Source organism: Somniosus microcephalus, chromosome 29, assembly GCF_052327205.1.
Source record: "Somniosus microcephalus isolate GS21.2 chromosome 29, FLI_Smic_1.0, whole genome shotgun sequence".
NCBI classification, from domain to species: Eukaryota; Metazoa; Chordata; class Chondrichthyes; order Squaliformes; family Somniosidae; genus Somniosus; species Somniosus microcephalus.
The window spans coordinates 11235818-11249720 of record NC_141015.1 but is presented as its reverse complement, the minus strand read 5'-3'; the positions used below and the strand labels follow the sequence as shown (position 1 = coordinate 11249720).

The 13903-nt window shown below is 50.1% G+C and overlaps 1 protein-coding gene across 50 annotated transcripts in view; it reads right to left on the bottom strand.

Annotated features, from left to right (window-relative positions):
* The window catches only part of LOC147098469 (sorbin and SH3 domain-containing protein 1-like), a 356822-nt gene that overhangs the window by 85074 nt on the left and 257845 nt on the right, over window positions 1-13903 (bottom strand). For 39 of the 50 annotated variants that reach the window (XM_085970173.1, XM_085970194.1, XM_085970168.1 and 36 more), the window contains 7 exons: window positions 12528-12672; window positions 8693-8725; window positions 6634-6794; window positions 6415-6478; window positions 5110-5184; window positions 4271-4333; window positions 39-101 (listed from right to left, as the gene is read on the bottom strand). In XM_085970173.1, coding sequence (XP_085826299.1) covers window positions 39-101; window positions 4271-4333; window positions 5110-5184; window positions 6415-6478; window positions 6634-6794; window positions 8693-8725; window positions 12528-12672 — 604 coding nt within the window. The remainder of the gene's footprint in view (window positions 1-38; window positions 102-4270; window positions 4334-5109; window positions 5185-6414; window positions 6479-6633; window positions 6795-8692; window positions 8726-12527; window positions 12673-13903) is intronic. The other 11 variants (XM_085970163.1, XM_085970202.1, XM_085970206.1 and 8 more) reach the window with 6 other exon arrangements.

Sequence of the window (13903 nt, the reverse complement as noted above, 5' to 3'; positions counted from 1 at the left end):
CAGAGGCACACAAGGCGGCTGAAAAGAGAAAAAGGTACCTTCCAGAATATCTCTCTTAGCAACCTCTGAGAAGACATAGGTTGGGGTGTAAGTGTCCTTTTCTAGGAAAGAAATGGAAAGAAGGAACTAAGATGGTTGAGGAGAACAAGCAACAAAAAAGGAGGAATAATCAACAGAAAATGTCACACAGAAAAGCTGGAATAAATTGCATTGAAAGATGAGACTTGGAGACCTGGGGCCTGGTCCAACATGGAGCCTGCACGGAGAATGTTTCTCTTCTTTCTCTCCCAAGGCCAAGGATTTTTACTGGATACAGTTCCACAATGCTCTGGTGCAAATTGACCATTCTTCATGTGAGGAGGTGACTGAGCTGCGAGGGGACCTCCCAGCCAAGCCCAGTCCTCCCCTCACCCACCACCCACATTCAAACAAGGGGCCACTGGGACAGATACCGTAAGTTGGAAACCAGCCAGGGTTTCCTTTCTCAGCCCAGAGACACGGAGGTCAACTGTAGGGCTAATCACATCGGATTACATCGGATATACGGCACAGAAACAGGCCATTCGGCCCAACCAGTCCATGCTGGCGTTTATGCTCCACTCGAGCCTCCTCCAGTCTTTCTTCATCAAACTATCAGCATAACCCTCTATTCCCTTCTCCCTCATATGCTTATCTAACCACCCCTTAAATGTATCTATACTATTCGCTTCAACCACTCCCTGTGGCAGCGAGTTCCACATTCTCACCACTCTCTGGGTAAAGAAGTTTCTTCTGAATTCCCTATTGGATTTCTTGGTGACTATCTTATATTGATGGCCTCTAGTTTTGCTCTTCCCCACAAGTGGAAACATTCTCTCTGTATCCACTCTATCAAAACCTTTCATAATTTTAAAGACCTCTATTAGGTCACCCCTCAGCCTTCTCTTTTCAAGAGAAAAGAGACCCAGCCTGTTTGTCCTTTCCTGATATGTATACCCTCGCATTTCTGGTTTCGTCCTTATAAATCTCCTCCACACCCTCTCCAGTGCCTCGACATCCTTTTTATAATATGGCGGCCAGAATTGTACGCAGTACTCCGAGTGTGGTCTAACCAGGGGAGTTCAGTTAACGGAGGGCGCACCAGGTATACAACCTGGGACCTCCTTTCCCGTATGGCTCAGTACAACACAGCGTACATCCATTGAGCTATCTGGGGAGCAAGAAGATTGTTGCTCAGTCTGGATTGGTAAATCACAGCCTCTGCTTGTGTAGAACATACAATCTGATTTAATTATGATGTTGAGTTAATTGGGTTTAAGCTCATTTTTCCAAACAGTGAAGCTAATTGCATCAAAACAATAGAATGGAAATGAAATAATGTTCATGTAATGAAGAGAAATGAGTTAAGGTCACTGAACACACCCAACCAATGGCATTAACTTAACTCTGTCCTCAATGGGTTTCACTGCACGCACAAAAGCCAACAAGAAACTTAGCAATGATTAAAACGCTCCAGTGTCTGGACAACTTTATACACCTTCCAACTCATCAGAGCAGAACCTCCTCCAGCAGCAGAGAGCTGGGAGCGGAAGATAAATGGATTCCTTGTGTTACTGCTCTGCTGAGAGATCTTTGCAGCTACCTCTTGTGTATCTGGGAATGTGTTATGTGGTGTTATATTTATTAGTGGTCAGGGGAGGAGGATACAAAGGAGATGAATTACTCAATGATGGGAAGATGAAGGGGATTTTTTTTTAAACTGCAAAAACCTGAAGAAGCCAAATCACTTTGGGTCAAAGAAACAGGCCTCAATGACCTCTGCACGTCTACGTGTCGATAGTGTAACGCAGGCCCCTCAGAGATGAGACTGCAGAGGGCGGAGAATGTCTTCTAATCTTCACTTGGACTGATCTACTCAACAGGCCAATAAAACGCCACCCAAGGGTTCCCCCAGTGGAGTATTAAAGACACAGATCGGAAGGTCCCTGCTTTGTGCGGAGTTGGCCGATCACAGAAGGGGCACAAATGGGTTGGTCCCCTGGACTGGGATAGGAGAGAAAGAAAAAAAAATCAGCCAGGGTTGCAGCTTCTGAAGGTTTTCTAGCAACGCCTGCTGGGAGGTATGTTTCTATATGAGTATTGAATGAGCACAGACCGAGGCTCAACTGTGCAGCCCGTCACAGTCGAGTAGTCTGTCACCAGTCACTGTCCAGGTTCACAGGTGAAGAATTTCCATTCGGCAAGATACCACGGGGTACCTGGTGACCAGTGAACCATAACCCCCAGCGAGAGCAGTGCCTTCATGAAAGAGTGGGGAGAAGGGGACAACATTGGAAGGAGAAAGATCTGCCCCCATAAACATTGCCTTAGTTAATATCATGACTCGTGCTCAAACACGAAAATAGGAGCTGTGCAATTTGGTTCATTTCACTTCAATGCCATTGCACTATTAGAGGGAGCAACTGAGTGACCTGCATTGAAGCAACTATTGGTCAGCCACGGTACATGGACAAGGGGGTCACTGTCTGCCAATGGTCAAAGGGCATTGGTCTCAAGGGGTCACTGCCTGCCAATGGTCAGAGGGCATGGGTCTCAAGGGGTCACTGCCTGCCAATGGTCAAAGGGCATGGGTCTCAAGGGGTCACTGTCTGCCAATGGTCAAAGGGCATAGGTCTTCATGAGAATTTCTTTGGCAAACAATTTGTATTAAAAGTCTTGGAGTCAAAGGCTGCTGGCCAACCTTTTTAGCAATGTGACATCACATGCCAGTGGCGTAACGTGACTGGGTGGACTTTAAATCACCCCAGCCTGGCGGGAATGGTGCGCTGGGGGGTGGGTTTAAAGGATGTTGCGTCATGTTCCTACCCCCTGCCATCTTTACTTACCTTAATTCAGGCTCAGGAGGGTCACCTGCCCCTTGCAGGCAGGGGGACTACTTTGCAACAAAACGTTGCAGTCTGATGACATCATTGACGCCGTGACGGCCATTGAACTTCCGGATTCAGGAGGTCCGTGTGGGATCAACCCCTGACCCCAACAGCAGATCCACAGCGGGAGTGGCGGAGTTGGCCAGAAGAGGCAATGGTAAAAGTTACTTATCGGTGTAATCCTTGTGGGCTGAGAGGAGAAGGAGTGCTCCCACAACCCCCTCCCCAGGTCCCACGGGAAGCCCCAGTCCTGCCTCTCCCTCCCAGAGACAGCATTGGTTTCCAACTCCCTTGCCCAGCACCAGCTTTATGCCGGGGACCGTTCCCTCGGGTTCCCGGCGTCCTCAGACTCCGGACCCGATTCTCGCTCTCGCCCACCCGGACGTCACTCCCGCAGGTTTCGCCTGCCCCAAACACTCCCCCCAGTTAAAAATCGAGCCCAATGTTTGCAAAGAAGCCAAAAATAAACAGGGTTTCCCCAACTATTTTTTCCAGGGAGACAATCTCTCTCTAAGCCACAACACAGAATCAGATGCTGGAAAGTAAAGAAAGACATTTTTCCACAGCAATTAAAAAAATATATATGGCGGCGCTGGGTTCACGTGGTGAATTGGACAGTGACGCTCGCCTGAGAGACACAGTTTCAAATCCAACCCAGAGATTTTCTCTGAACGCTCTTGTTTTAGTTATAACAATATTGCAGATGGGAAAAGCTGTTTGACTAACGGTCAAGAGTCATCCAATCGGGTGATGACGAGTCTGTTCGTCTTCCAATTGGCCGAGGGAAGGCGGGGCTTCGCGAGGTTGGACGTGTTGGGCGACCAATGGCAGGGCGGTTGGAGGTCATGTGATGAAACCTCCAGGCATACGTCCAACCAGAGTTGGTGACCCCAGCCTCAACTGGCAGCCTCATTGGCTGTGGTGGGAACTGGATGAGGTCACACCGGTGCAGTAGGAGACGCTGTTGAGGCGGAGGCGCAGTGCCGTGAGCCGAGGCGGGACAGTGGCTGCAGTGGGAAGGAGCAACGTGTTGGAAGACTGGTGTCCCCGTACCTTGCCAGGCACAAGATTCACCAACATTTAACGGAGCCTGCGTTTCGCTACACGTAGTGTACAAGTGTCCCTGAGCCAAAGCCCATCATACACGGGGAGAGAAGCAATGCTGGTTTACACTAGGGGCCACTAACATGTTAGAATAGGATCACAACACAGCTGTTAGATGCAAGCATAGCAAAGCTTTCCAACTCTCCGCTAAAGGCCAGGTCAGTAAGCAACTTAATAAAACCCATGGGGTGGAAACGATAAATTTGGAAATGAGAGAAGAATGTGTGTGCTGGATGGCAGACTCCAATCTCTTCCGTTACCTTCAGACTTAGGACTGGGTGTGGTCTCGGGAAACACGTAGCTGGGCGTGTAAGGATTTTCGTCTGCAGCAGAAAAAAGCAGATTGCAACTCTTAAAACCGGTCTCTCCTTCCTCCGGACTTCTCTTTCTCCGCCCCTCGAGGTGGTAAGGTACTGGCGAAAGGGTTCATGGGCACCCACAACCCACCTGTGGCTCACCCACGCGTGGGCGAGTTAAGACAGGGAGCGGCAGTTGGCTATTTGACTGCAGGAGGAGTCACAGCCAAGCCCGATCCCAGCCCTGGCCGGGAATGGATCCAGAGGCCGTCTGGACACGAATGGTCCAGTACCGCACCACGGCCAAACTCCTTCCCACCTCCCGTTTTTTGATCCGTGTACGTCTGTGTGTGGGAGGAGTAAATATAGAATTACATTTTTTTTTTTTTTTTTTTTAAAAGACAGCACGGAAACAGGCCCAACCAGTCCATGTTTATCCTCCACACAAGCAGTCGCCCTAATCCCATGAGCCCGCCCAGTTCCCATATCCCTTTATCCCCTTCTCCCGCAGCCACCTATCGAACCTATTCTTAAATGTTAACATGGTCGCGTTGCATATACAGTGAGTCAGCTCCACAATACAAATTTGTCCCTTAGAGAGGAATGTTTACATCCCACCGTTACATCGGAGAGTTATATATCCCACTATTAAATGTATAATCTACAGGGGGAACTAGAAACAGGCAGCATGGAGCCGACAGCTAAACCACGTTAAAAAAAACTTCAACTCGGACCAACCGTGGGGTTCAACAGGGGTTAAACACTGGACAGCACCACACACAGACTCTCAACGCTGTTGATACCTTCTCTTTTGTGCTGCTGTTCAGGAAGTTCAGGGAAGCTGTAGGTAGGGTGGTACGGGTTTTCTTCAGGAGTGTCTGAGTGGAGAGGTCGGGCAGTGAGGGACAAAAAAGGGAGAGAGAGAGAGAGAGAGAGAGAGAGAGAGAGGGGGGGAAAAAAAGTGAAGATTCAAAAGGAGGAAGACAAGCTGCAAGAAAGAGGTCACACAAAAAGGTCGCAGAAATAAACCGTTCGGAAAGAGAGACACAATTAGCTGAAGGAAAGTGTGAACAGAGCTTTGTCAAACACAAACACAATAACGTCCATCTTTAAAGCACTGAATCTCACCCACTTTATCCAACAACGGGCTGACAGGGCAGATCAGACAAACTTGCCGTTTGCACACCAGAGCAGGTTTGGGGAGTTCTGGAGGGGCAGAGTGCGGTCCGAAGGAGTCTCCGTCCTGCGTGCCACGCTGCCCTCCAATGCCTGCGCTCCCAATTTGCGTTGCTGCTGGGCAAATCGCTTGCAGCTAAAGCGTGATCCCGTGAAGTCAGCCCGTCGGTTTGTTTCTGTTTCTGCGGGAGAGCGAGCGGCAACGCGTGACCGGGCGACGCCTTCCTGACAAAGCCGTTGCCAAAATTCTTGCTGCCGCTAATTGACAACCACACGTAACCCGGCTGTGTAAACGCCTTATTTAGAATTACATCGAGTGTACAGCACAGAAACAGGCCATTCGGCCCAACTGGTCCGTGCCGGTGTTTATGCTCCACATGAGCCTCCTCCCGCCCCTCTTCATCTCACCCTATCACCATATCCTTCTATTCCTTTCTCCCTCATGTGTTTATCGAGCTTCCCCTTAAATGCAACTGTGCCATTCACCTCAACCACTCCCTGTGGCAGCGAGTTCCACATTCTCACCACTCTCTGGGTAAAGAAGTTTCTCCTGAATTCCCCATTGGATTTATTAGTGACTGTCTTATATTAATGGACCCCTAGCTCTGGTCTCCTCCACAAGTGGAAACATCTTCTATGCATCTACCCTATTGAACCCCCTTCCTAATCTTCGAGACCTCGATCAGGTCACCCCTCAGCTTTCTCTTTTCTGGAGGGAAGAGCTCGCACCTGAACAATGGAGTGACCAGGGCACGTGTCGCTATTTCCTAAACACAGCTCCCCTTTAAGACAATCGTGCTGATGAGATGGGGGTAAAGTAGTAACCACGCGAGCCGTTTAAAGAGCTACAGCACGAGGGAAGATCGCCGCGCGATCCCAAGGCACCGGGAGCCGAGGGGATTGAAACCCCACCCGTCCCAAGGTCACTTTACCTTTGCTGACTTTATGGATCTGTTTGAACATCGTCTTGTACCAATCTTTGGGCCTCTCGACATTCTGCAGGACAGAAGAAAACAGCAGACAGAAATGTTAAAAATGGCACCGAGTCAAGCTCACCATTCCACCGAGCGAGCACACCATCATGCAGCAGAGGGGAGGGAACGCTCCGCAAGAAGGCAGCACTCGCATCCAACGCTCTGGCGCTCCCTCACCTTGATACCTAGATCCTCAGGAGCGATGAAGGAAGACTGTGGGATCTGCACCACCTTCGGGCGCTTGCTGTCCATCACCCCTGCTGTGTGGGCGGAAGGAAGGGTTCTTTCTGCAGCTGGATCTTCTGCTATGTGATCAGTTAATCTGTCTGGCACAGAATCTGGTAAGAAAATAAAGAGCACAAATATGTGCAGTGACAGAAATACACCAACTTTGTAGCAATGTTTAAAGCATTTGGGTTGCTCAACTCCTATTAAGGAAGCAAGTGGAATCATTATTTAACCTCTGGGGCGAACCACAGTTTGAATGCGAGAAAGAATAGCGGCCTGTGCTCGCTGAATGCTTGTATTCTCGAGTGACCAGAGCAATTAGCATCAAGTCACAATCAGAGATTTCTTTTTTATAAATCTCTTTCTGGTGCTTGTTAAACCCACATCAAATGGGGTGCTGCGCTGTCAGTGTGTGTGCTGGGTATAGATATCATCGCAGTATCTGGTGTTCTTACTGGGGGGGGGGGGGGGGGGGGGGGCAAGCCCTTTTCAAACAGTTCACTCTCTTCCTCTCTCCCAATCGTTCACACACTCTCTCTCTTGTTTTCTCTCTCATTCACACCCTCTCTCTCATTCACGCTCTCGCTCTCTCTCTCTTGCTCTCTCATTCGTTCACTCCCCCTCTCTCCCAATCGTTCACACGCTCTCTCTCTTTCGTTTTCTCTCTCATTCACGCTCGCTCACTCTCTTTTGCTCGCTCTCTCATTCACTCTCTCTCATTCGCTCGCTCTCCCAGAGTTGCTGGCTCTGGCTCCGTGTGCGCTGGTTGTACCCCAGTACCTCACTGCAGGTACCAGGCACCAGGGATGTTATTCGAGGGATACACTGTCCCGGGTAATCCAATGCGGAGTGTATTCTCAGACTGTCCTCATTGCCTACAGGTCGTGTATAAATGGCCTACGGACAGAGTGAATTTGGTGGCTAAATTAAATTTTTTCATTCCATATTTATAGAATCATAGCACAGAAGGAGGCCATTCGGCCCATCGTGCCTGTGCCGGCTCCTTGAAGAGCTCGCCAATTAGTCCCACTCTCCTGCTCCTTCCCCGTAACTCGGCAATTTTTTTCCTTTTCAACTATTTATCCAATTCCCTTTTGAAAGTTCCTGTTGAATCTGCTTCCACTGCCCTTTCAGGCAGCGCATTCCAGATCATCACAATTTGCCACATAAAACATTTCTCCTCATCTGCCCCCTGGCTTTATTAAGTCTGTGCCCTCTGGTTACCGACCTTACTGCCAGTGGAAACAGTTTCTCCTTATTTACTCTATCAAAACCCCTCATAATTTTGAACACCTCGATTAAATCTCCCCATAGCCTTCTCTGCTCTGAGGAGAACAGCCCCAGCTTCTCCAGTCCCTCCACATAACCAAAGTCCCTCATCCCTGGTACCATTCTGCACCCTCTCCAAGGCCTTGACATCCTTCCTAAAGTGAGGATAAGTCCCCGTGCAATGAAAAGGAAACACAAAAACAAATAAACATCCCAGCTTCAAATTTAAGGTCTAAATGGGTTTTTTTTCCCCCCGATGCAGGACTGTATTTTGTTTTGTCCTGGTTTTACACTATCAGGGCAGTGAAACGGATCCACATGAGCCCCCCAATATCCAATAGTAGTGTCGGGGTCACAGTACTAGAGCAGCTAACCTGAAGGTCACGTGTTCAAATCCCACCACGGCAAATTGTGAAGCTGCATTCAATAAATCTGTTCGACTGGTTCAGGGATGAACCTGCCACCGGTTCCTGGTCTGATCCACAGGCGACTCGATCCCACGCTATACCGTTACACCTCGCAAGCCGGAACAACTAAGGGACGGGCGATGAAGGGGACACTGCCAGTGTCGCCCACACATCCCGAGAGCACATTAAAGTACAGAAGTCGATGGCGCTGCCAGCCCTCAAACTGTGTCCCAGTCCCGGCACACACTGGCAGTTTACAGAAAAGAAGCTTTTACAACAAAAAAAACACAAACACACGCAATTCACTGGGTAAAGCGGGCCGAGGCTCCTACCTGCCAGGCTGTTCAGGCGCTTCTGTTGTTCTGCTGAGAGAAAGAAATCAAATTCAAACAACCACTCTGATAAGAAACATGACTAATTGATCCATTTCTCCCCGATTCACCCTCCCTCAAAGTGGCTCTACAGGCACTGAAGGAACATAGGAACAGGAGGAGGCCATTCAGCCCCTCGAGCCTGTTCCGCCATTTAATGAGATCGTGGCTGATCTGTGATCTAACTCCATATACCCGCCTTTCGCCCCATATCCCTTAACACCTTTGGTTAATAAAAAGGCCCGCGAGTACTTCACCCCGATGTCCATTATTCATGTGCATCAGTGAGCGTCATCAGGCTAGTCACCTGCAGAGGCATCACACCGAGGCGTGTTATCGACCCATCGTCAACTCGTGCCTGCTCTCTAACCAGCCTCACTGGACAGCAATCAGGAGCGAGGCGGTTTCTCCCCCTCTTCCTCACCACAGAAGCCTATTGTAGCATCCTCAGCCCAGGGCCAGTGAATAAATCAAAAGCTGCACCGGCAAATAAACGCAGTGCGGCCCAGGAAGATCCAGATTTCGAATTCCGAGGTGATAGTTGAGTTAACTGATCCCAGACAGAGCGATAATTGGCTTCAGTGTCATCACGGCGCATTGATCCATCCTGCCTTTAGGGGGAGCTGTTTGCCCATTTTTAGAGAGACTCCCAGGACTGGTGCCCAAGGTTGGTATCGAACAGCTAAAGTTCTGATCCAATAAAACCGGCAGAACAGGGTCCCGAGCCTCGCCCTCCCCTCTGAGTACTGGTCAACTCAACGTTCTAGCTGCTCTTTAAATAGAGGCCATGGATCCGCACAGAGTGGGGGGGTCACACAGTGCCGGTGAGTCAGAAGGTTGTGGGTTCCAGTCCCACTCCAGAGACTTGAGCATAAAAATAAAGGCTGACACTCCAGTGCAGTGCTGAGGGAGTGCTGCACTGTCAGAGGTGCCATCTTTCAGATGAAATGTTAAACCAAGGCCCTGTCTGCACTCTCAGGTGGATGTAAAAGATCCCACGGCACTATTTGAAGAAGAGTAGGGGAGTTCTCCCTGGTGTCCTGGCCAATATTTATCCCTCAATCATCACTAAAACAGATTATCTGGCCATTATCACATTGCTGTTTGTGGGAGCTTGCTGTGCGCAAATTTCCTATATTACAACGGTGACTACACTTAAAGAACGTCATCGGCTGTAAAGCACTTTGGGACGTATGGAGATCACGAAATGCAGGACTCCCTTTTCGCTTTTTAACATCAGAGCGTCTCGATGCGACTTCAAGCAAGCACTCCCCTCCCCGATGGGAACGCCAGTGATGTTGCTGCTTCACACAAGCTGACACCTGCCATTAGCGCGGTGCTTAAACTAACTGGGATCTGCGGGCAGAGGGAGTGGGACTAGCTGAGAGTCGGCACGGGCTCGACGGGCCGAATGGCCTTCTTCCAGGCTGTAACCATTCTATGATTCAAAGTTCCTCTCCTAGGACCATTAAGTGAGCATTAAGGGGACCCTCCTCCTCACTACCCGCCCGTGCAGACCAGAGGCGCCCGTGATTTACCCGTCTGCGTGGGGAGTGGCTGAGTTTCCCAACGAGCTGCTCGTCAGGGTGGGAGGAAATGAAAAGGCGTCGAGCAGTCGAAATGCTCTTCGGACAATTCAGGAATCACCTTATCCCCCCGGTCTCCTCCCTTCCTCTCCCGCAGCAACTCTCTATCGAGGTGGTGAATCCCCTACAGGCAGCCACAGCCTCCCCCAGCATCTCGCTCGAGCGGCCACCATTCTTCCTGGGTGCAGCCGGCGGTGCTGGGCTATTCGACTGTGGGAGGCCATTCAAAACGAGCCCAATCCGGTCCTCACCCAATGTCCAATACAGGCAGCGATGAGATTCCCCGCCCTCCTTCGCTGATTTTCGGACCTTGGGCTGGTGGGGCTGGACAGTGGGACAGGGAACCACCCAGTCATTCCCTAGCCCTGCCAGAGGCGACGGGTGCTGTACCTCCCATATATGGGTGGACACGTTCAAACGATGCGCAAATGATGGAATTATGTCAAGTGACATATTTCAATCCTTTGACCCATAGCAATACTGGACCCCAGGGATGTCCCGTACCTTCAGCTACCAGGGCCCTAAGCTCTGGAATTCCCTCCCGAAACCTCTCTACCCCTTTAAGATGCTCCTTAAAACCTACCTCTATAACCTGTCCCAATATCTCCTTATGTGGCTCGGTGTCAAATTTTGTTGGATAACATTCCAGTGAAGCACGTTGGGACATTTCACTAAACGAAAGGGGCAATGTAAATGCAAGTTGTTGTTGTTGTGCTCGTTACCCCACGCACCCAATGTTTCTGTGGGAACGGAAGGGAGGGGATTGAATTTTTAAACCACAGGATGCCCGCGAGGTCGATCCCGGAGCGATTCGATCACCTGAAGCACCAAATCCAAAACAGTCCGTTAAAAAAAAAACCTTTTTGAACTTTTCCCGCGAATTCGGCAGTCTCCTGCTCTGACAAATCTCCACACCCATTCCTGGGAGGGGGCGGGAAATGACCCCCGAAAGTACGACTGAGGTTCGGGGTTGCCAAATCTGGTCGGGTGTATTCCTGGAGGGGTCAACACATGACCTTTCGCCTCCAACAGCCCCGCCCCCACCATTGGTTGTCCAACATTCTCTCAGCGCCAATTGGAAAGCGATCAGGCTCTGTTACACGACTGGATGGTTCTTGACAGTCAGTCGAACAGCACTGAAGTGTTGAAATAATTATTTTTTTTTTTTTATACCCCTGATTTTTCTCCGGGAGATTGATCTTCAATTCCAGGAGACTCCAGGGCAATCCTGGAGGGTTGGCGACCCTAGATTGAGTTGCAGTGTGGGCAGAGGTCCTGCTAAAGAGGCCGGGCATTCTCCACCAGGAGTCACTGTAGTATCGCCACCTCTGATTGGACATTTTTTAAATTCGTTCCTGGGATGTGGGCGTCGCAGGCAAGGCCAGCATTTATTGCCCATCCCTAATTGCCCTCGAGAAGGTGGTGGTGAGCCGCCTTCTTGAACCGCTGCAGATTATTGTGTTTCGTAGTGGCTTGTTACAACGGAGTGGCTTGCTGGGCCATTTCAGAGGGCAGTTAAGAGTCAACCACATTGCTGTGGGTCTGGAGTCACATGTCGGCCAGACCGAGTAAGGGCAGCAGATTTCCTTCCCTGAAGGACATTAGTGAACCAGATGGGTTTTTACGACAGTCCAATAGTTTCATGGTCACCATTACTGATACTAGCTTTTTATGCCAGATTTATTTAATTAACTGAATTTAAATTCCCCAGCGGCTATGGTGGGATTTGAACTCACGTCTCCGGATCATTAGTCCAGGCCTCTGGATTACTAGCCCAGTGACATAACCATCATGCTACCGTTCCCATACTCTTTGAGGTTCTGTCACAAGACCTCCTGTCTCCAACCGCCCCGCCTGGTCAAACAGCCTCTTTTCCCCCACCCTCAATATTTGTATAATTAAAACAAAGAAGTGTTTAAAGAAAATGAAATTAAAAAAAAGAATTTTTTAATATATAAACGCCTCTATGATTTTTCTCCCAGGTTGGTTCGCAGCAAGTGACCTGGAGATTAAGCTTTAATTCCTGGAGACTCCAGGCCAACCCTGGAGTGTTGGCAACCCGAAGTCACAGGGCAGTGATCTGCAACAGACACCCTGGCTTGGCTTTTCCTCTGGTTTTTGCGAAGTCAGTGCAGTTATAAATATGTAACAACCTTTAGTTAAAGAACCTCAAGTCTCGAGCGGTGTTTTTTTGTTGCACTCGCAGTTACCTCGGTTGTGCTGGAGCAAGACGATAGTAGGGTTCACGGAGGTCGTGGACGGGTAGGCCGAGAGCCTGCCGGAGGAGGCGAGGAAGAGATGCGACTCCAGGCTCGGACCAGGCGGTACTCCTTCACTTACTGCGGGCCCAACATCCTTAGCAGACAAGAGAACAGAGGGTTATTAAAGAGATGCTTACTGTGCTCGAGGTTACAGAGCGATCTCCCGCCCCGCCCAAACCCTCGCAACAAACAGCAACCCACATTCAGCTTACTTGTCACAAGCCATTTCTTTAAACTTCAAACTTTTAACAGGAACGTTTCTTTGCTCTGCCTCCTGCAACTGCCACCTGCCTCCTCTCCCCCCCCCCCCCAAATGGCAGAAAGCTACGGGTGGAGAAGCACGGGCTGGGGGGGGGCGGGGTCAATTCCGATATATGTGGTCCCAGTGTGTCCCAGCAGAGTGCCGATATAAAAAAAAAAAAATCTCCCCTTGCGTATCAAAGTATAGAATCTTACAGCACAGGAGGCCGCCATTCGGCCCATCGTGCCTGTGCCGGCTCTTTGGGTCGAGCTCTCCAATTAGTCCCACCACCACCCCCCCCCCCCCCCGCCCTTTCCCCATAGCCCTGCACATTTTCTCCTTTTCAAATATTTACCTGATTCCCTTTTTAAAGTTACTGTTGAATCTGCTCCCACCGCCCTTTCAGGCAGCGCGTTCCAGATCACAACAACTCGCTGCGGGAAAACAATTCTCACCTCACCTCTGGTACTTTTGCCAATCATCTTAAATCTGTGCCCTCTGGTTACCGACCCTTCTGCCACTAGAAACAGTTTCTCCCTATCTGCTCTATCAAAACCCTTCATGATTTTGAACACCTCTATTAAATCTCCTCTTAGCCTTCTCTGCTCCAAGGAGAACAATCCCACCTTCTCCAGATCTTCACAGTGCTGAATTCCCTTAATTCCTCATCATTCGATATAACGAATGGATTTCTCCGGTTTTCTCCTGTCCTTTTCCCCAACATGGCAGGGGGTGGGTTCCCTGGGTGCCGGCACCACTCCAGGCCCTCAGCCAAGTGCGAGACTAGAGAGCTTGTGGGGGGGGGGGGGGGTGGTTTCAGCGGGCTATTCGACCGAGGGGGTTGGGCTCATCACAGCCTAGCAGCCCCTTCCGGTTCTCACTCAAAACAGCCACACATGCCAGTGGATCAGGTCCACTGGATGGGCAATCAGGGGACGGGAACCCTTGCCCAATCTCCCTGCCCCAGCCCACCTAGGGACGCCAAGGTCAATGACAGCAGCAGAGTGCTACCCCTTGGCACAGTGCCGCCTGGTCCTCAAGGCTCAGCGCCACACTGAACGATGCGTTTCTCCACCCACTCAAC